Source organism: Dermacentor andersoni, chromosome 3 (genome assembly GCF_023375885.2).
Source record: "Dermacentor andersoni chromosome 3, qqDerAnde1_hic_scaffold, whole genome shotgun sequence".
Taxonomy (NCBI): domain Eukaryota; kingdom Metazoa; phylum Arthropoda; class Arachnida; order Ixodida; family Ixodidae; genus Dermacentor; species Dermacentor andersoni.
This window is the reverse complement of record NC_092816.1, coordinates 239,525,208-239,548,216: the sequence shown is the minus strand read 5'-3', so window position 1 is coordinate 239,548,216 and position 23,009 is coordinate 239,525,208. Positions and strand designations below refer to the sequence as shown.

Sequence of the window (23,009 nt, the reverse complement as noted above, 5' to 3'; positions counted from 1 at the left end):
TTTTATTTAACCTATCAGTATCAAAGCCTCCCCGTAACCCTTCCACTAAAGTTATCCGTGATTATAACAACGCAGATTTCACTACTATGAACGCTGAACTCACGAATCTTTATCACACCTTTAAACAGCTCGCTCCTTCCAGGACTGTCAACCAAAACTGGTTAATATTCAAGCGAAAACTCTTGGCACTAATTGAAGCCAGTGTTCCAGTCATATGCATTCGTGGCGAAGCTGGCAAACCCTGGTTCAGTAGTGCTCTAACTAAGCTATCCCGGAAGAAAAAACGTCTTTTTCGCATAGCTAGGCGTTCTAGTTCAGCCCTCAGGTGGGAAAAATACTTCACATGTCTGAAAGAGTATACAAGCCTCTTGAAGACCTCCAAAAAGAAATTCTTTCATCAGGATCTACTGAACATAATGAGCAAAAATCCACAAAGATTCTGGAATCTGATTTCCCCTTCTAGCTATTAATCACACAACATATCTCTTTCTAACCCGGATGGTTCGCATGTGTCGCCTGACGAACGTCCTGATGTTATGAACTCTTACTTTTCTTCGATATTCACTCATGAACCGCATCAAAACATCCCGAACTTTTCTGATCCCAAATTTTCTCAGATGCTGCCCATTACAGTTACGGTGGAAGGCATCGCAAAGCTGATCGACAAGTTGAAATTATCAAGCAGTCCCGGCCCCGATAACATATCTGCTAAAGTGCTCAAAGCAACCGTAGTCCCATCAAGTCGTTTACTACAAATAATCTTTACCCAATCCCTCAATGACGGCTCGCTTCCAGATGACTGGAAGGTCAGCAAAGTAGTTCCAGTATTCAAAAGTGGTAACTGGTCTGATTCTTCAAATTATCGTCCAATCTCTTTAACATGCATTGCATGCAAACTAATGGAACATATAATTTATTCTCAAGTCGCCCTACACCTTGATATCAACGGGTTCTTTTTCGCAAATCAACACGGCTTCAGGTCTGGTCTTTCTTGCGAAACGCAACTTTTTGAATTTACCACCGAGCTTCATTTAAACCTAGTGCAACGGGGGTGTTCGCCTAGCAGCACTAGCTCTAGGTTGCAGCGGTAGGCTTAAAACAGGTCGGTGCTATCTCAAAACGGGGAAGCAAGCACACCTCGTCGTCTTCTTCTCATTCACTAGCACCATGCCCACTGCCCAGTGCCTTCAGTACAGTCACTCCCCACCGAAAGAGTAGCCATCCTGGCGACCTAAGGGCAGGAAAACACAGATGGGTCATGGCACTGCTTGAGCCGGGAGACATGTACAATTTCCTGGCCGCGACGACGCTGGTCGGAAGGCGCTTCCGTTGGCTCGATGAGGTAGTTGACCGCGGATGTTTTTTTCAGTACCCGATAAGGACCGTGGTACTTGGAGAGCAGCTTAGAGGAAAGGCCTGGAGGAGTAGAGGGCACCCACAACCAGACCAGCGAGCCAGGAGCAAAGCACGTAGCCGCAGTAGATGAATCATGGCGATGCTTTTGGCGCCACTGGTCCTGGGATGTCAACGAACGAGCGAGCTGGCGACATTCTACGGCGTAAGCAGCCGCTCTAGAAACAGTCGTGCACTCCGAAGCATCTGGTCGGTAAGGCAGAATCGTGTCCATAGTGCATGAAGGTTCGTGTCCGTAAAGGAGAAAGAAAGGGGAGAACCCAGTGGTGCTTTGCGTGGCGGTATTATAAGCGTAGGTGACGAAAGGCAGAATGCGATCCCAATTCGAGTGGTCAGATGAAGCATACATGGCCAACATGTCGCCAAGGGTGCGGTTGAAATGCTCTGTCATCCCATTAGTTTGAGGATGATATGCCGTGGTGGTGCGGTGAATGATGCGACACTCCTTTAGCAATGCTGCAATGACGTCGGAAAGAAAAACGCGACCGCGGTCGCTCAGTAATTCTCTAGGTGCCCCATGGCGTAAAATCAGGTTACGAAGGATAAAACTGGCGACGTCTTTTGCTGTGGCAGATGCTAGGGCTGAAGTTTCGGCGTACCGCGTGAGGTGGTCGATAGCGACAATAACCCAGCGGTTGCCACTTGGAGTGTTGGGAAGCGGACCGTATAGGTCAATGCCGACACGGTCGAACGCGCGCGCAGGGCATGGTAAAGGTTTCAAGGGGCCGGTGGCATGCTGAGGTGGCGTCTTGCGTCGTTGGCATATGAGGCAGGACCGGACGTACTGGCGAACGAAGCGGTACATACCGCGCCAGTAGTACCGAAGCTGGATGCGAGAGTATGTCTTTAAGACACCAGCGTGGCCGCATTGGGGATCGTCGTGGAACGTGGCGCAGATGTCAGGACGCAGGTGTCGGGGTATAACACGCAACCACTTGCGACCGCTCGAATTGTAGTTGCGGCGGTACAGCAGGTTATCCCGAATGATGAAGTGCGCGGCTTGACGACGGAGCATCCGAGAAATTGGCGCTGGCGACTGGCTAGACAGGAAGTCAATAAGCGAAGAGATCCATGGGTCCTTGCGCTGCTCTGATGGCATGTCGGTAATGTTGAGGGCGAAGGCTCCATGTGTGGAAATAGACGAGTGGACAGGACCGGAGGGCAGGGGTGACCGGGATAGAGCGTCTGCGTCTGAATGTTTTCGGCCGGAGCGATAAAGAACACGGATGTCGTACTCTTGTAGGCGCAATGCCCAACGGGCGAGCCGACCAGTTGGATCTTTTAATGAAGATAACCAGCACAGGGCATGATGGTCGGTCACGATGTCAAATGGACGCCCATACACATAAGGACGAAATTTTCCGATTGCCCAAATGATGGCCAGACATTCCTTTTCAGTAACCGAGTAGTTCGCCTCGGCTTTGGTAAGGGTGCGGCTGGCATACGCGACGACGTACTCTTCGAAGCCATCCTTGCGTTGTGCAAGAACAGCGCTGAGCCCGACACCGCTAGCGTCCGTATGGATCTCAGTTGGTGCAGAGGGATCGAAGTGTTGCAGTACTGGAGGAGAGGTGAGAACGCGTCGCAGTTCTTGGAATGCGTCGTCGCATGCCGGGGACCAGGCTGATAGGTCAGAACTGCCGGTGAGAAGCTCCCTCAAGGGGGCGATGATAGAGGCAAAGTTACGGATGAAGCGCCGGAAATATGAGCACAAGCCGATGAAACTGCGAGGCTCTTTCATGGTGGTTGGTTTAGGGAACTCGGTTACGGCGCTAAGTTTCGTGGGGTCCGGGAGGATACCGTCTTTGGAAACTACATGACCGAGAATAGTAAGCGTGCGAGCGCCGAAGTGGCATTTCTTCAAATTTAGTTGCAGTCCTGCAGTGGAGAGGCACGCAAGGACTTGCTCGAGGCGGCTGAGGTGCGTCGCAAAGTCGGCGGAAAAAACCACAATGTCATCCAAATAACAGAGGCATGTTTTCCACTTCAGCCCCCGAAGAATGCCATCCATCATTCGCTCGAAAGTGGCAGGCGCGTTGCAGAGGCCAAACGGCTAACGGTGAATTCATATAGCCCATCAGGAGTTACAAAGGCTGTCTTTTGGCGATCAGCCCCTGCTATTGGCACTTGCCAATAACCGGAGCGTAGATCCAGCGAGGAAAAGTATTCCGCTCCCTGCAGACTGTCCAAGGCATCGTCGATGCGCGGCAGAGGATAGACATCTTTGCGCGTTATTCGGTTAAGGCGGCGATAGTCGACGCAGAACCGAATGGAGCCGTCTTTTTTTTTTAACAAGGACAACCGGAGATGCCCAGGGACTGTTTGAGGGCTGGATGATGCCACGCTCCAGCATGTCGTCAACGTGCTGGTCGATGACACGGCGTTCAGCGGCCGACACACGATACGGACGCTGGCGCAATGGTGTTTGTTGGCCGGTGTCGATATGGTGAACGACTGCAGACGCCCGGCCCAAGGATGGTTGGCCAGTGTCAAATGAGGCACGAAAACGCTGGAGGAGCTTGATGATTTCGGTGTGCTGCACAGGTGTGAGTTCTGCGTCGACGGCACGAGCGAAGACGTCTACAGGAGCATCGGTCGCGGCGGGAGGAGTTACGGCACAAATTAGAAGTGATGCCGTATCACAAAACATGGTGGCCGGGAGAATGCTATCGAAAGCTTCAGCGGTACCCAGGCACTCCTCGCGGAGTAGGGATGATGGGCTGCCGGACGGATTGCACACGTAAAGGGCAGCAGAACCTTCGCAAAAAGTGACGACAGCAAACGGAAGCAGAAAGTTCCGGCGGAGCGCAGAAGTGGTCGACGGCGTAAACAGAACAGATGAGTTCGCAGCAGAGCTACATAACACAGGAACCAGAGCGGCGGAGAAAGGTGCGATATCGATGTCAGAGGCGGCAACAACTTTAGGAGAATAATGGTCGTCAGGGTCAAAATACGGCACTGATAACGTAAGTTCGCAACGAGCGCAGTCGATAAGAGCTTGATTGACAGATAGGAAATTCCAACCAAGAATAACGTCGTGCGAGGAACGAGGCAGGACGACAAATTCGATAACATGCATAACGCCTTGAATGACAACCCGGGCTGTGCACGATGCTGAAGGCTGAATGCGATGCGAGGTTGCCGTACGCAGAGAAAGAGAGGTAAGGGGAATGGTCACTTTGTTCAAATTGTGGCAGAGCTTCTCACTAATAATAGAAACGGCGGCTCCGGTGTCGATAAGTGCGTGTACGGTGACGCCGCCTACGGACAGTTCAATTTCATTCGCCGGCGCAGAATGAGGCCTTGAAATGTGCGACGGAAACGCAGTTCTTGCCTCTGGAACTGCGACTGCTAGTTTTCCTCTCGGGCTGGGCTGGGTCGGCGAACCATCGGGGAAATGGATCGGCGACGTGGGGAAGGCGACCGGCGTGAATCAAAGGGGAAGCGACTGTAAGAGGTGTCCGGAGGAAAGTTAGATTGGTCCTGACGCGGCAATCGAGCAGGCCTGTAGTTTGAGGCACCCCCACTGTCAGGTAAACGGGGGCTGCGACGGCGGCAGAATCGTGCTACGTGGCCCGGAAAATGGCATGAATAACATATTGGCCGGTTATCAGATGTTCGCCACAGGTTGACGACAGGGGCTCCAGCAGCCGAGTAAGGAACGACTATCGGACGCGAAGGTGGCGGCGGTACATGGAAGGTGCCGGTGGCCCGTTAGGAATCGGGAGCCGGAGGTGTGTAAGGCCGCGCGACAACGTCAGCGTACGTTAACGGTCCAGCTGCAGGCTGCGGAGGAGGGGCAGATGGCAGCGCCGCGGCAACTTGCGTCTGAATGACGTGACGAAGCGAAGGAGCCAGGGTTGTCGACGGCTCGGGTGCGCTATTCGCCAGAGAGAGTTGGCGTGCGACTTCCTGGCGGATGAACTGCTTTATCTCCGGCATTAAAGCAGAGATGTCGGCAGCGTCGCGACCGAAGTACAACGGGGATAGATCCGCAGTGTCCCGCTGAGCAGCGCGTGTTGATGCACGTTGCTTGCGCAGCTCGTCGTACTGCTGGCAAAGCTGTATGACCTCGGCAATAGTCCAGGGACTCTTCGCGACGAGCATCTGAAAGGCATGCTCATCGATGCCTTTCATGACGTGCTTGATCTTGTCTGCTTCATCCATGGATGAGTTGACGCGCTTGCAGAGCAAGAGCACGTCTTCAATATAACTGGTGAAGGTCTCGTCCTGGCATTGAGCTCGACCACGCAAGCGCTGCTGAGTGCGAAGCCGGCGAACTGCGGGACGGCCGAAGACCTCAGCCAAAGTCGCCGTGAAAGCCGACCAGGTGGTAAAATCGGCTTCATGATTGCGGAACCATAGGTTGGCCACGTCAGTCAAATAAAATATAACATTTGTGAGCTTGGCGCGGTCGTCCCACTTATTATAGGCGCTTACACGGTCATATTCGGCAAGCCAGTCTTCCACGTCGTGGTCGTCTGTGCCGCTAAATATAGCCGGATCGCGCTGGCGGATAACACCAGAGCAGACGATGGCCGGGGGCACGAGAGCAGCAGCCTGGGACGGTCCCGGTTCATCCATTGTAACAGCTGGTGGTAGCGTGCGACTGCGGAGTTCCAGGATGTTGAAGATAAACCCAGCAGCTCCACCAAATGCAATGGGGGTGTTCGCCTAGCAGCACTAGCTCTAGGTTGCAGCGGTAGGCTTAAAACAGGTCGGTGCTATCTCAAAACGGGGAAGCAAGCACACCTCGTCGTCTTCTTTTCATTCACTAGCACCATGCCCACTGCCCAGTGCCTTCAGTACACTAGATTCATTATTTCAAACTGATGTCATATTCTTACACTTCTCAAAGGCATTCGATCGTGTTCCCCATCTATGACTAATCTGCCAACTCTCTTCTCTCAGCCTGCACCCGCAAATTCTAGCTTGGATTAAATTCTTCCTCACCGACCGCCTTCAGTATACCGTTATAGGTGGATGTTCTTCAGCTTCAAGCAAGGTATTTTCTGAAGTTCCACAAGGATCAGTCCTTGGTCCCCTTCTCTTTCTCATTTACATTAATGACCTCCCTTGTGGTATTTCATCATCCATACGCCTCTTCGCGGACTGTGTCCTTTATCGTCGAATTTCTACTGAGTCTGACCAGGCCCTTCTTCAGAACGACCTGCATTTAATAGATAACTGGTGTACCAAATGTTTGATGCAGCTTAACATTTCTAAATGCAAATTTATTCAAATTTCCCGCAAGCACACTAACATCACCCATGAGTACTCATTACGCACAGTCAACATCTCGCAAGTACAAACGTATCGCTACCTCGGTATCCTAATCGCTAGCAATCTTAACTGGTCGGAACACATCACGAAACTGATCGCCGACAGCTCTAAAACACTAGGCTTCATCAGAAGAACATTATCGTTGTCACCCCCTTTCGTCCGTAAACTGGCATACAAAACTTTTGTTCGAACGAAACTTGAATACGCTTCCGCGATTTGGTGTCCAGATCAAACATATCTAATCAATGCAATAGAATCGGTCCAGAACCGTGCTGCTCGATTCATATCTTCAAAATATGACTACAAAACTAGTATCAGCAGTATTAAGTCATCGCTCAATTTACCCACATTAATCTATCGACGCAAGATAGCACGTCTATGCTTATTCCACAAGTTGTACTACCATTTTCAACATTTGCGCGAATCACTTCTACCACCAGCACGTTCGTCACAACGCCTGTTCAATTCACTCAGTTTACAGCGCCTGCATGGATCAACTGCTGCCTTCAATAAATCATTTTTACTCACAGCAATCCAGGAATGGAATGCACTCCCAGATGCAATTGTCAGAGAGCATGATCCTGAAGAAGTTAAAGAGCGGTTGCTTTCACATTTTGGAAACTACAATTGAACGATTTCTCTTTTCATTCCAAGTGTTGTTGCATTTGAAGTTGCCTGTACTCCTATTTTGTTTTGCTGCATTACTTAACCTGCGTTATTTCAATTCATTTTTGATGTAACATCTTTGACTCATGTATACCTATGACTTCCCCCCCTTATGTAATACCCTGTAAAGGGTCCTTAAGGGTCCAATAAATGATGATGATAACAGAACTGTCCACTTTTGAGACATTGTGCGTTGCGTTGCTCCACACAACTCAAAACCTCCGCTGAACACTGGTCGCTAGGATTACGACAAAGAACATGTGCGATAAACCTAGGCCTCTCCGCGCTACCTTGTCGGTGATCTGTTGCTGGGAAACTGGAAGGAGAGAAATGCTTCCCCAACGTGACGAGAGGTGACGCCGCCAAGAAGAGAGGGAGAAACGAACAATGAGGGAAGGAAGCTGCGCCGGAGCGAACCGGTGTCAAGCATGTGGAGAGACGGAGCGAGAAGCCACCGTTCTGCCTCGTGCTTCGCGAGGGTCGTCGTATAATGCGGGGGAGGCGTAAAATTGCATCGGATAACCGGGGTTTTTAATACGTTGCTTCTATGGAGACTTCGCCAGGACTGCGCTAGTCCGTCGTAAAACCCGGGTCACCGCAAAACCGGAGGACATATAACCGGGGTTCCACTGTACTACAATGATCAATCCATCCCACCAGTGTGCATATGCATAAATACAGTTGCACAAACATGATCAGCACTTCACGATCCCAATATGGCATCACTGCAAACAGTGTTGAGAAATTCTTTGCATAACAGCCCAGAAGAGGATGACCTTGGACTGAAGGTAAGATCATCAAGAAGAAACACAACAAGAATTACCCGCGAGAACACTGGTGCCACCGGGTATTCAGGAAAGCTGCAGGTCGGCTAGCATCAGGATGGCACAGCAGGATCGCGATGTTGCCCAAACTTGGCACTTCTAGCTTGAAATAAATTTGTGACTTGGAGAAATTGATCATTTCCAACTAAATGTTGCACTATGGGTGCAACTACTATACGCCCTGTGCACCGCCTATAGAGGCGCCACTGATAGCCACCTAGTGGGCGCTTCCAACAGTACGCGAGGCAGCAGTAGCAGACAACAACCCTTTGCAGCAAGGATGGCTGAAGTTCGCGGCTGCGATTTCTCCTTTTTTCGGGTACCACGCTACTTCTTTTGCGGTGACAGCTGTAGGGAAGACGCTGACCTCTGTGGGATTGGGTATGAACACTATGTTACCAGTGTTTGGGACAACATGGTCCACATACGTGCCAGGTGCGTCCCGCAGACAAATGCCATGAACCCCATTTACATGAAGTGGAGCTCATGTTAACTAGCCGATAAATTTTGTTGAGTGATGCGATCTCTCGATCATTTTTTAAAATTCTACCCTTGCCGTAATTGTGCTCCTGTACCTCAATAATTAGCACCCATCGTTAGTGCAGACTTATATCAAAGAAATCCACACAGTGCGATGTCTTATGCCGTTGCGATTTTTCTGCTGATGAATACATGTGACATCGCCGAATAAGTGCAGTTGAAGTCGCCTCAAGAAAAGTAATCGCGAATTTATTGATGGATACGCGTACACTAGTCAATGAAGTCACCAAACGCACTGGTCAATAAAAGCGCGTGTTAGTGCTGTACCGCCGATGTAATTCTGCTGCATACCCCGATGAACTGCCGTTCAAACTGCAGTTCTTGCAATTTTAAATTCCCCAAGGGAGCTGCTTGGAAACGTACAAAGCTAAAGTTTGGCTAACTTTTCAGTACTTTTTTTTACATTACTAGAGAGAGGTGCCACATGATATATTTAAAGGCAGAGCAGCGGCAGTCATAGTAGATGAGCATTGGCGGCAAGGCCGGGTTCAGTCCTCTGCAGCGTAAGCATAATAAGAAAGAATTCAGTTGAGTATAAAATTCACATGCAAGAAGGGACTACGTTGTGAAACAAACAAATCACTCGGCGTGTTAAGTCTGTTCAGGTAGCACTGAGGTGTGACGACTTCCCAATACGTGACGTGAACTTTTCAGCTAGATATGGAACAAAAATACCATATGCAGCAACTATTAGCAATTCCCGCCCTGAACTACCTATTTTCTAAACACATTTTCCCAAAAAACACAATATCTAAGATGCCCTCGGGCAAAAAGAATAAAGCTGTTAAAGAATCACTTCCTTGGTATCATTCCGATAAGACACAGCATGATTTATACCCTTTACAAACGAGGCAGGATGAAAACCTCGCAGCCCAAAAGAAGGAACAAGAGTTATGCATGGAGCAACTGGCAACAGTTAAACATGTGCGAAGCCACATATAAAACAGGTGTAAAAACATGAAGTGTGGGACAGCTGGTGTGAGGATTTACTGGGCCACATAAAACCAACAATTTCAGTTCTTGCAAACTTCAGTAGCTTTAACATACAACACAATGATCTCGTGCAGTCGTGATGCATAGCTAGCGCAACGCGGTAAAGAAGCGGAAAATAATATAAGCGGGAAACGGCATTCCGAACTTTGCACTGCAGCCGAACTTCGTTGTTACGCGTCTAACTGTGACCGAGTGTGAAAACACCGACGCGACAAAGGAAAGGATGAGAACAAGAAATTTCCCGCCGAAGCGACGATCCATTTTTGCTACCGTTGATCCCGCTGATGAGGCTTTGTGGGGAATGATTAAAACCGTATCACTGGCATGTTTTCGCCAGTATTTGAGCCCCCCACCCTGCAACATTTCTTCTAGGACATTCCTTGAAGCTTTGGCCAACCCACACATGCGAAGGGTGTTGCCTATTTTGCTCTGAAAACGTGAATAAGACTGAAGACAAAGACAATTAAGACAAAGAATAAGACAATAAGACAAAGAAGCACCATCAGCGACACAACAAACTACGGCGCGCGCCTGACTCCTCTCCCGCGCGTTCTGTGCAAGGCCGCCACCAGTGGCGCGTCCATCGGCGCGCACTACGCGTATTTGCAGCAATCATGCACGTGCACAGACACTTCACTCTCTTGCTGTGTTTAGGAAATTACGAGTGCTGGGACAATTTAGAAAGATGATTGACTAATATAATGCCGCAAGAACATTCGAAGCCACAAGCACAGACAAGTGCTAGTACTATACTAGCCATTGTAGCTGCAGGATGGCGTACCTCCACTTCCCGTGCGTGGCTGTCCTGGAGGGAGGCCATTTGTTGCTCGAGCCGCTGTGCATGGTCACATGCCTGGTCTCGCTGACGCCTGAGCTCGCCAGCCTCGAGACTGCACTGTGACTTCTGCTGGCACACGGTGTCCAAGTTCTGCTTCAGCTCCTCACTTCAACACAGTGGCAGAGGTCAGTTTTAACAAAGGCCCTTCCAGAAGGACAACTGGGCACAGTTTTGATTTAAAAATGAGCCCACAACTGCAATATAATAAGAACCCATGGGTAAAAGGGCCCTAAAACACTTTTCTAACTAATCGTAGAATAGCTTCTCCATTAAAGACATCTCACGAATCTCATGCTGCAAAAAATTTTTCAAATCCTTCAAGTATTAGTGCCATTATCGCACAGGTACGTGGCTTTCTCTCTCTTTTCGCCTCCACTAGTATGCAGGAAGCTGCACAGCAAAAAAGCCAAGAGGGTAAAGATCCAACCAGAAGTTTAGTGTCTCACTGATGAAAGGGTTTGTCGTGGCACACGGTGGCAGCTGTGCTGACTACACTACGCAGCACACCGGTGCTATCGAAGAGGCCACGTACAGCAGACGCAGTTACGTGAAATTGTGTGTAGACCAACAATGCAAAGATGAAATGACTTTGCTGTCTTCTTGAGATCGCAGATATATATATATATATATATATATGTGTGTGTGTCATTTATTTAAATATGTAACTCAAAATTAACAGCTGTGTATTACTGAGAATGTCCTCGCAATCACAAAATCAGCCAATGGCGTTGGTGAGTCCAGCTGCTTGCGATGACGCTATGCGACGACACTGCGGAAGCATGAGCAAGCAAGCTGTATATGGCTAGCGAATTCATCTGTCCGTCACCTGTACGCCGAAAACTCCGCCAGTGCAACCCCATGCGCATGCGTGAAAAAAGAGAAAGAGAGGTGCGTGATTGGCTGCGCCAGTAGTGACGTTGCTCTCCATTGCAGCTGAGCGCGTATGCAGCAGTGTCTCCCTGGCTCGGAAATAGGTAGGCTGCGCATCATATATACTCCTGAGGAGCAGACAGCTTTCGATCAGCAATGCTGCAAGAAGAACCGGGAACGAGCTCGTCTACACAGTGCCGATGCTGCAGCCTGGGCACAAGAACAGGCTCATGCAGTTGAGCTCAAGCAGTAACTGCATACTAAAGATCTGGCAGCCTACCAAGCCGTCATTTAATAGACTGTCAGGATTAACCCAGTGATAAACATCAGGGCCGCACGTTTCAGCTTCGCTGGTTAACCATCTGTACAGAGTGCTTGGGCGGTGATGTATATCTGTGTCTCTGACACCAGATGGTAAATTCCCTGCTGCTTACAGTGCAGTAATATTTGGTTCATATGTTCACAGCAAGCTCTATGATAGATCAGCAACGTTTTGTTACAATGTTCAAATGTATTTGAGGGCTCCTTTAAAGCACTAACCAATGCTGCATTTGTTGCCAACCTCCTGTGATAAGTTGCACTGACGCTCACGGGTATGACCATAAATTAATAAACAGAAGTAGACTTGTATTTCCTGACATTCGTAGCCAAAACCAACATTATGTTAGCAGTGTCTATTTGATGGACTTCCTGACTGATGAACACTTCCTTACGGATTCGGTTAATGGAATTGAGGGCAATAAGCTTGAATCAACTGGAATTTGTAATCGTCATCAATTGAATGCAAGTTCCACTGAGTTGAAGCTGGGAGTCCACTCCATTCAGCAACAGTTGTTTTCTATCTTCACGAATAAGTGTGACAAGAGCCAGGCAGACTATAGAAGCTTTTAAAAGGTAACTACAGGCTAAGAAAGTACAAGAAGAAAAATCTAGACAGCATGCAAAGTTAGGAGATCTTTACTGCAAAGGTTGTAAAAAATATAAAACAAAATAATATGAGTCATAAGTCCAAAATGCCAGCAGGCCCTATAGATCTGCCATGCACAGCACTTTGTTATTAATTATGCAGCAGTCACAGTGATTGTGAAGGGCTGTGTGAAAGCACATCGTTATCATTTTATTTACACAATGCATTTTATAATTTGTGCACAAAACACATTACCAGGAAAAAGAGACATTACTTAAAGAACACGAACGTTACACATTGCATTCCCTATTCGGGTTGAGTAATCACACATTTCTACATTTAAGTGCTGCTTTCCTTTTTGGGCAAAAAAAGTTGAAAGATACAAACATATTCTTTACTGTCTCTTTCCCATTGTGTTTGTGCACCCTCACCATCAGAATTCTATGAGCAAGGGGGCACCAGAAGCACCAGAGGTGCCATTGGTGACATTTAGTAACATCATGCACAGAGACCAGCTATTATATTCGCATGTATATAGCGAGAGTCCACTGCAAATGAATACATGCCAAGCCAGCCAGTCCCCACACTTACATCTGTTCGTGATCAGTGCGCAAGCGCTCCTGGACACGGGCCTGCACGAGTGAGTGGATGCGGACCAGCTTGCCCGACAGAGACGCCAGTTCTGCCACGGCCCGCTCATGACCGGCACTGCCAGCACCGGCCGTCAGCTTGCTGTCGGTGGCCGCCACTGTGCGGAAGGGTGGCACTGTGCCCACGGGCTTGCCCACTACGGACGACTGGGCTGCATCTTCATCACTGGGGCCTTGGTTGCCGACACCGTTGTCCAAGGACATGCCACCACTTGGGCCATTGCCGAGGCAGTGGTTGGGCCTGTTTTAAAACAACAGCTGCTCATGTGGAAAGTGCAGCGCCAGCCTAAATAGCTGAATGACTGCTCAGATTTTGTAAGGCCAGTGCTTAGACAAAGAACAAGGACGCGCACATTGCCCTGATGGGCAACCGTATGGGTGTAACCCCTCTACTGCCATGACAAATTCAGAAAAAAATGTTCTTGAAAGTCTGAAAAATTTTTTGTTGGACCTACTTGTTTTGAGTCCAGCTTTCTTTCTAAAAAAATTATTCCAGGAATGCTTATTGAATATTTATAGGTATTGCTGAAAAAAATAATAGCTAAAGTCATTATGTATTATTTATTTGTCAAAATTACAAGAAACTGCCCATATACACACATGCAAAAAATTGCAGAGAGTTTACGACGTGTTAGCTCGTCATCGGCAGCAGAGGACGCTCGTTGTGGTGATGACTCGCCTCCTCGTGGGCAGTTTAAGGGTTAATGCTTCCTGCCTTGAAATTTTTAAAGCACACACACAAACACAAAAGATGCGAGGGAAGGAGCTGTGAACATGAGGTAGAACTACAGCAACTGATACAATATGATACAATATACAGTAGATGATACAATATCTTTTTTTCATGCAGTAACCGTGATGGCATGTGTGCTCAGGCACATATTTCTTGTGTATAGAAAAGGCTTCACATATTTCTCAGGCACTCTGCTCCTCAAGCAATGCGGCTGACATGTGGGCACGCTACAGGGGTCGTGAACTATAGGCTACACAAACTGACCCAGGTTTCTACCTTACTTGGGAATGATTTGGCAGAAAACCACATAAAAGCTTTGTAATAAGCAGCTGCACATGTACTATATGCAATGTAGCCAGACAGGGAATTAATGTTAGAAAAATTAGACAGGTCCGGCAATATACACAGGGCCAACCACTGTAAACATGTCATTGTTTGATGGCATTTCCATTACCTCATGCAGCATAGCCGGGTGGCACACCTACTAGACCACAGCCGTGGCTTAGTGGGTAGGGCGCCCAGTTTGGTTGAGGGAGGTGTGTAATACAATCCACAGTGCCAGGCACTGGCTCATTTTATAACCACTGAGTGCATTTCTTGGGAGAAGTTCGTACAGACTGTTCTGCTTGCTGTACAAGAACCAAGACAAAAAAAGGCACCAAACAACTCTCGAAAGGCCATTTCTATTGCTGCAATTTCCCATCAGGTGGGTGTCCTTTCCAAGCATTTGCCAAGTATGGTACTGAAAGCAGGCATGTACTTATACTCCCAACAGGCACTCGGCGGCAGTACTTGTCTGCCTCCAACAGCAGCAGCAGATGCTTGACCATTTCACCATAGCTATGGGGGGACAAGGGGTGCTCAGAGACCTTTGCAAAGATGAGATTAGAATGCGTGATGCACACGTCCATTACTACAAGGACAAGAAAGAAAAACACTAATTAAGTTTAGCCCAATTGCACTCTGTCAAAACTCCATCTGCATTAGTTTCTCCATAAGGGGTTCATTACTTAAAAAAAACAAAAAAAAAGAAACGAACACTAAGCTTTTCTTTTCTTTAATTTTGTGCCGAAACCCCAACACTGGTATGTACGTGTGACATCAAGGATTTCAAAGTATCTTTTTGTGCTTTCAGCATTGTTGCAGAGTAAAAGTTGTCGAAAATCGGCTTCTCAAGAAATGGAATTTCAATTTCTTTAGCGATTAAAGGCAGACTGCAACAAAATTATGAACTACTTAAAAAGCCCCATTGCCGATAATTTAGACATACAGTAGTTTCTGTGGAAAGTTTTATGCTTTAAATGTGAGTAAGTGTTTCACAAAACGCTTGCAAAAATAAATGTTTTTTATACCGAAACTGAAAAGATTATGAGCCATGTGAAGGCAGTTGACCAGTGAAGCTGTTTAGCACACGACATGGAGGCGACACATAATTTTGAACAAAGGTACAAACTCATTTATTGTTTTGATGGGTGGTCATTATTTCACTCGCAACTGCAATCACATTATTGAATAATGTCAAATTCATGCCCGTACGCTGCCAGGTGGTCGATTGGGCTGGATCGGTGTGGCATCGCAAGGGATATGTCTGCAACACCGAACGCGTAAACAGCTCCCTTTTCAGTACCGACACATCCACATTGAAATCACGGATAACGACAACAGGGTTAGTGTCATCACAGCTAATTCACGCAAAGCGAGCATCTCACTCGCAACTGCAATCACATTGTTTTATAATGTGGAATTGATGCATGTACGCTGCCGGGTGGTCGGTTGGGCCGGATCGGTGTGGCATCGCAAGGGATATGTCTGCAACACGAAACGCGTAAGCAGCTCCCTTTTCGGTACCGACACATCCACATTGAAATCACGGATGACAACAACAGGGGTAGTGTCGTCGCAGCTAATTCACGCAAAGTGAGCATTTCACTCGCAACTGTAATCACATTCTTTGATAATGTGAAATTGATGCACGTACGCCGCTGTGTGGTCGGTTGCGCCGGATCGGTGTGGCATCGCAAGGGATATGTCTGCAACATGAAATGCATAAACCGCTCTGTTTTCGGTACCGACACATCCACATTGAAATCACGGATGACAACAACAGGGGTAGTGTCGTCGCAGCTAATTCACGCAAAAGTGAGCATTTCACTCGCAACTGCAATTACATTCTTTAATAATGTGAAATTGATGCACGTACGCCGCTGTGTGGTCGGTTGCGCCGGATCGGTGTGGCATCGCAAGGGATATGTCTGCAACACGGAATGCATAAACCGCTCTGTTTTCGGTACCGACACATCCACATTGAAATCACGGATGACAACAACAGGGGTACGGTCGTCGCAGCTAATTCACGCAAAGTGAGCATTTCACTCGCAACTGTAATCACATTCTTTGATAATGTGAAATTGATGCACGTACGCTTGCGCCGGATCGGTGTGGCATCGCAAGGGATATGTCTGCAACACGGAATGCATAAACCGCTCTGTTTTCGGTACCGACACATCCACATTGAAATCACGGATGACAACAACAGGGGTAGTGTCGTCGCAGCTAATTCACACAAAAGTGAGCATTTCACTCGCAACTGCAATTACATTCTTTAATAATGTGAAATTGATGCACGTACGCCGCTGTGTGGTCGGTTGCGCCGGATCGGTGTGGCATCGCAAGGGATATGTCTGCAACACGGAATGCATAAACCACTCTGTTTTCGGTACCGACACATCCACATTGAAATCACGGATGACGACAACAGGGGTACGGTCGTCGCAGCTAATTCACGCAAAAGTGAGCATTTCACTCGCAACTGCAATCACATTCTTTCGTAATGTGAAATTGATGCACGTATGCTGCCGAGTGGTCGTTTGGGCTGGATCGGTGTGGCATCGCAAGGGATATGCCTGCAACATGAAATGCGTAAACTGCTCTCTTTTCGGCACCGACACATACACATTGAAATCACCGACAATAACAACAGGCGTAATGTCATCGCAGCTAATTCATGCAAAGTGAGTAGCCATGCAGGACTTACAGGGCATTACACCTTACAGGACTATGAGCCACTGCTCATGGGAGTAAGAGCCATTGCTCACGGGGGTATTTATTTATTTATTTATCACCGTACCCAGAGGCCAATTTGGCATTACAGTGGGGGAGAGGGGGGGAGTACATATATCATTGACCAATAAAAGCAGTAAATATACAACACATGAAGAGAAAGATTAGAGTTCAGGGCGAATCGCCGAAGAAAAAAAAAAAAAAGAGATAAGCAGAGCTTAATTGTACAACCGCAAGAGAAATAAAGCGGTTCTGGTGACGCAAGCACAACGATGCCATAAGTGTACACCTCCTCTTTGATACAGCCTTCTCTCATGACCTAAATCAGCTGGTTAATGCTCCTACATGTGTCACAGAAATGATCGCAGCGATCCTTGATCTTCTATTTCTTAAAAACACTTCTGAAGGCTGCAATGTGTCTATCACGAATGGCATTGCTGATCATAAATCAGTCCATATAACTTTAAACGCACATGGCAGGAAAGTACCACCAGAAGTAAAAACGTTTCATGATTTTTCGGCTGCAGATGACGAATCAGTTCTTGACAATTTACATCTTAATTTTCCGGATTTCGAACATGGAGGAGACGTCTCATACCTTTGGAACAGGTTTAAGGCTATGGTAACTGAATGTATGAATAGGTTTATTCCCGTCTGGCAAAAGAAAATGAGTCGTCACAATCCTTGGATCAACCAGGATATCATGCACATAAGATGTCACTTAGCATGAAAGCGGAAATTAAAGATTGACAATACTGACATGCATGCTCTCAAAGAAGATCTGATTTCCAAACTCAGAAACGGCCACAAAATATGCTATGAAAAAACTCCTGTTTCTTTTATGAAAGACTCACCTGGCAAGTTTTGGCACTTTTTCTCCCATAGTAAGCAAACTGTCGATCAACTATGTATTAATGGTAATGCTTTCAAATCTCAATGACATTGCTAATGAACTCGATATAACTTTTCAAAGGGCATTTACACAGACTTCTACCACGGCATATCACCCTAATGGTGACCCATTTCCTTGTCTTCCTAACCGGCAGAGGTTGGTTTTAAGCCACGAGGGCGTACACGGGCTCCTACTAAATATCAAAACAAAAAGTCAAGTGGCGTCGACGGAATTCCTAACGCTTTCCTTCTTCGGTACTCTGAAATAATTTCTCACTACCTTCATATCATTTTCAATGCCTCACTTGACCAAGGTTGCCTGCCGAGTGATTGGTTACTTGCCAGAATAGTGCCCGTCTTTAAGTCAGGTGAAAAGTTGAATGTTGGAAATTGCCAGCCTATCTCGCTTATATGCACGTGTTGCAAGTTGCTTGAGCACATAATAGCCCACCATGTATCCAACCATCTTGAATCCACCAACTTCTTTGTCAAACTTGAACATGTTTTCCGTAAGAATGTGTCGACTACAACACAGCTGCTATCAGTAATTCATAACGTTCCCCTGGCTATTGATAACCGCAAACAAATCAATGCAATTTTCCTGGATTTATAAAAGGCATTTGAGTACCCCACAGCTTGCTTATTGAAAAACTAAAAGAAATTGGGATGCTACATAATCTTGTCAATTGGTTGCAAGCTTATCTACAGTATCACAAACAATTTGCAGAATGTGGTGGAATTGGTTCAGAGTGCTTACAGGTTCTGTGCGAGAGATGGCGCGAGCGTCGCGCCGCTGCGTGGTTACTTGGGTGCGGGAAAGACAAGGCGCTCTCTCTTTGGCGGTGGTACGGCAAGCAGCTCGGACGTGCCGCGCGTGCGCCAATCCATGCTTCAGACAAGGCGCGGGCTCTTTCCCGGCGGGTCGGGGGACAGCGTGGACGTCCCGCGCGCCGCCGACCCATGCTTCTGCTAGACCGCCTCGCGTGGCCGCCTTGGAACGCGCCACCGTCCGCGTGATCGTACACGCGAATGACCAGGCGTTGAGATCCAGCATGGGGCAAATATATTCGCTCGCCATGCGGTCGCGGTAAGTCGGACTTCTAGATTTGTCGCGCGCCCATCGGCATGTTTTGGGGATAGCAACTCGGCTAGCAGGCATTATCTATGAAAGGTGCAATAAAAGCCCTTGTGACTGTTTGCACTACTGTACTGTCGTTCCTTTGTCCCAAGAGTACGGAGGAGAAACCCCGTATCTCCCACATCTGGCGCCCAACGTGGACCTCTTGGGGCATCGGACGATAATTTTAAGTGTTGCTTCGTTCAAGACCTTTGTTTGAACCGAAGCGTAGGCCTAGCGTGGATTTTGATTGCTAGCGTCGGCGGCGTGCTTTCTTGAGCGAGGCGGCGGTGGCTGTAGTGTGTTTGAACATGTCAACATGCTAAGTCTTTTTGCAAGTTTTTTTTTTAATGACATTCGTCAGTACGAGAGCCACGTGGTCTGCATCTTGGGAGAGCGAGGCTGAGCGCCCGCGGAGCAGTGGCATGCCTGAAGCGAGTGAGTACGGAAGCCTCGTGGGTGGTCCGAATTTCTTATGTAAATAGCTTCTTCTATCTCTTTGACTCGGATGAAGTCGCGGCTCTGGGAGCCGGGTGGCCGCGGGCCATGGGTGCCACTACGGGCTGAGTGGTATTGCGGCCTGGCACCGGGCGCTCCGACACCGTCTGGGACGGTGGGCGCCGTCAACTCGGATGCTGTGTGCACCGAGCGGAGTAGGACCACCTCACAGAGCTAACGTCTCCTCGCGGCTGCCTGTTTTGCGCCCATTTTGGGTGTTGTTTTTGGATGCCGATTGTTGTCAGAGTAGCGACGATTTAGGCCTAAGGCTTTACGAAGCTGCCTGTCGCACGTGGAGGGACACAACCTGGTGGACCGTGGCGTTGAGGCGTTGCAATTTGCTTCCCTCATTCTATTTAGCCTCGCACGAATTGAAATTACTCGTTCGGCTCAAGGAAGCGAGCTTCGTTCACTTGAACTTAGCATCTGAGTAGCTGCCCGATCTTTTGCTAGCCGAGTTGAACATCGTACCACGTGGGCGATGCGCATGCAGAATTCCTCTCCCTTGCACTACTGTAGTGTTTGCCGAGTGTGTTGAGTATACGCAGCGTCAGTGGAGTCACCCCGGGCGATGGTGATGCTGTGGCCAGTTCGGCGCAGCGACTTCGGCGGCCTCCTGCATCCAGCTCACAACCCTCGGCGGCGGACAAAGGAGCCAGCGGTCATCGACAGCTACGGCGGCTCTTGCCAGCAGGGCGCGTCGGCGCGAGCGACACTTGCTCGTACCGACTACTGCGTCGTCGTCTCCGGAATCCTGGCCTGGGATCGTGCCGTCGAGTCGCAAAGCTGCTGCTGTGACCGGCGGACGCCAGCGGTGTACCCCAAGGACAGTCGGCTCGCATGTTATGGACAGCGTGTGGACATTTCCCCGGCGCGGCCACTGTTGCATGTACCACCTTGTTCGCGAAGCACGTGTTGATGTTAGACTGTGTGAAATGTTTCGCCGGAATATGTAGCGATTTAAGGTTGGGGGGATGTGGGGATGCTTGACTCTTACGCCTCCCCTGAGATCTAGTTTTCCCGCATAGCTCGTCTCCTGCAGGGCGGCTTCGCCCGCGGCGGTCGGAGTGGTACAAGCGCGGTGCGAGAGATGGCGCGAGCGTCGCGCCGCTGCGTGGTTACTTGGGTGCGGGAAAGACAAGGCGCTCTCTCTTTGGCGGTGGTACGGCAAGCAGCTCCGACGTGCCGCGCGTGCGCCAATCCATGCTTCAGAAAAGGCGCGGGCTCTTTCCAGGCGGGTCGGGGGACAGCGTGGACGTCCCGCGCGCCGCCGACCCATGCTTCTGCGAGACCGCCTCGCGTGGCCGCCTTGGAACGCGCCACCGTCCGCGTGATCGTACACGCGAATGACCAGGCGTTGAGATCCAGCATGGGGCGAACATATTCGCTCGCCATGCGGTCGCGGTAAGTCGGACTTCTAGATTTGTCGCGCGCCCATCGGCATGTTTTGGGGATAGCAACTCGGCTAGCAGGCATTGATCTATGAAAGGTGCAATAAATGCCCTTGTGATTGTTTGCACGACTGTGTTGTCGTTCCTTTGTCACAAGAGCACGGATGAGAATCCCACAATATATACGGTATACAAATTCAGTGACGGCAGCTTCTTTTTTCCCTGTTTTGATAACTATTTTTGAATTATTGTTTGGTTTTTTATTGGCGCAAAGGCCAGGTATGGCCAAAAAGCGCCAAGCCAGTGTTGATGAATTCGCAATGTAGTTATGAGTTCAATGAGGTTGATGTGACGTGGCTATAAAGGGGCCTTAAAAATAGTCGCTCTAGAGTGCGTAAAATCTATCTGTTATAAGATTATGTTGATGATAATGACATGTTCTATGAGCAATAAAATCCATTGTGAGAGAATGATGCATTATAAAAGATATGTGAGATGGTAAAATTACCTGGAGCACTACTGCCTCGCCAGAGCCCTTGAAACACAAGGGCCTGGAGGCATGTGCTATACAATATGACTATCACAGCGGCATCCTCTCAAGAGAGGAAGCGCTACGAATGTATGGGACTAATAACGTGTAGGACAACATCTCTGAGGAAACCTAGGACACTGTTTGTATTAAAAAGCAGTTCTGGAACGAGAAACATTACAGGATGAAGAGGAATGTGTTGATGGTATGCTAAGGAAAAACGTCTCCTTCTCTCAGATTCGGCTTTCCGACACTCCAGGAGGACGTGGAGCACGGTCAGCCTCTCCCCGCATCTGCCACAGGTTAAAGGGTCATTTCCGGTGAGTAAAAAGTTATGGGTGCCAAATGTGTGTCCTATTCTAAGACGACAGAATAGGACATCAGTCCGACGTGATTTTATTGCAGAAGGCCAGAACCCTAATTGTGGCTTTATTACGTGCAGCTTATTATTTGTTTCCCTGTCCCACAAGCGTTGCCAGTAGTTTCGCAGTTTCCTGCGCAAGAAGGGCCTTAGATCTGTGACAGGGACTGCAGCAGTAGGATGAACAGAATACGATGCAATTGATGTGGCCATCTGGTCCGCCAGAACGTTACCTTCGATGCCCCTATGACCCGGCACCTAGCATATGATGACATGCTGGTTACATATATATGCTTTACATAGGACGGAATGTAGTTCATTGATTACTAGATTTTTGTGCTTACAAAATGACATCAAAGCCTTCACAGCGCTTAGGGAGTCCGTATATATGACAGATTTTTTTAGTTTTGTTTTCCTTATATGCTTTACAGCCGACAGTAGTGCGTAGGTCTCAGCCGTAAAGATAGTTGTTCCCTAATGCAGTACGTCGGATTCCGAGAAGGATGGGCCGACGGCTGCATAGGACAACCCCCTCGCGTGACTTCGATGCGTCTGTGTAGAACTCCATGCAGGAGTGTTTGTATTGGAGTTCCTGGAAATACATTTGGATTTCAATCTCTGCAGCGTGTTTTGTAACTTGCATGAAAGATATATCGCATTGTATCATCTGCCACTCCCAAGGAGGCAGCAGCTTAGCTGGAGGCATTAGGCGATGTTTGAGGATTGGGACATCCATTTCAACACTAAGCTCCCTCACACGAAGTGAGAAGGGCTGTCTTACAGAGGAACGACTACGAAAGGGTGTATCATATGTCATATCGTTAAGGATATATTAAAACACGGATGTTCAGGATTAGAGTGGACTTTCAGGAAATATGTTTCACTGATGTATGTTCTCTGGAGATGGAGTGACCACTCATTTGATTCGACATACAAACTTTCAATGGGACTTGTTCTGAAAGCGCCAGTGGCCAGTCGAATTCCTAAATGGTGAACCGCATCTAGCATCTTTAGCGCGCTCGGGGCTGCAGAATGATAAATCACGGCACCGTAGTCCAATCGTGATCGAATGAGGCTTTTGTGAAGATTCATCAAACATTTTCTGTCACTGCCCCATGTTGTATGGGATAAAATTTTCAGTAAGTTCATTGTTTTTAAGCATTTCACCTTGAGATACTTTATGTGTGGAATAAATGTTAGTTTAGAGTCAAGTATGATACCTAAGAACTTGTGCTCTTTGTTCACAGGGATTTGCTGGCCATACATTTCGATATTGGAATCTGCAACGAGGCCTCTTTTTCTTGTGAAAAGCACACAAGAACTTTTGTTCGGGTTCACTTTCAATCCGTTTTCGTCTGCCCATTTGATACTTTGTTCAAGCCCTGTTGTACTTGCCTCTCACACTGCAAGGTTGCAGGATTTGAAACCTATTTGTATACCATCTA

The 23,009-nt window shown here is 48.2% G+C and overlaps 1 protein-coding gene across 2 annotated transcripts in view; it reads right to left on the bottom strand.

The window, feature by feature from the left end:
* LOC126536453 (uncharacterized) overlaps positions 1 to 23,009 on the bottom strand; it is a 355,533-nt gene that overhangs the window by 93,514 nt on the left and 239,010 nt on the right. For both annotated transcript variants that reach the window (XM_050183418.3, XM_055073277.2), the window contains exons 11-12: positions 12,926 to 13,225; positions 10,501 to 10,663 (exon numbers count right to left, since the gene is read on the bottom strand). In XM_050183418.3, coding sequence (XP_050039375.2) covers positions 10,501 to 10,663; positions 12,926 to 13,225 — 463 coding nt within the window. The remainder of the gene's footprint in view (positions 1 to 10,500; positions 10,664 to 12,925; positions 13,226 to 23,009) is intronic.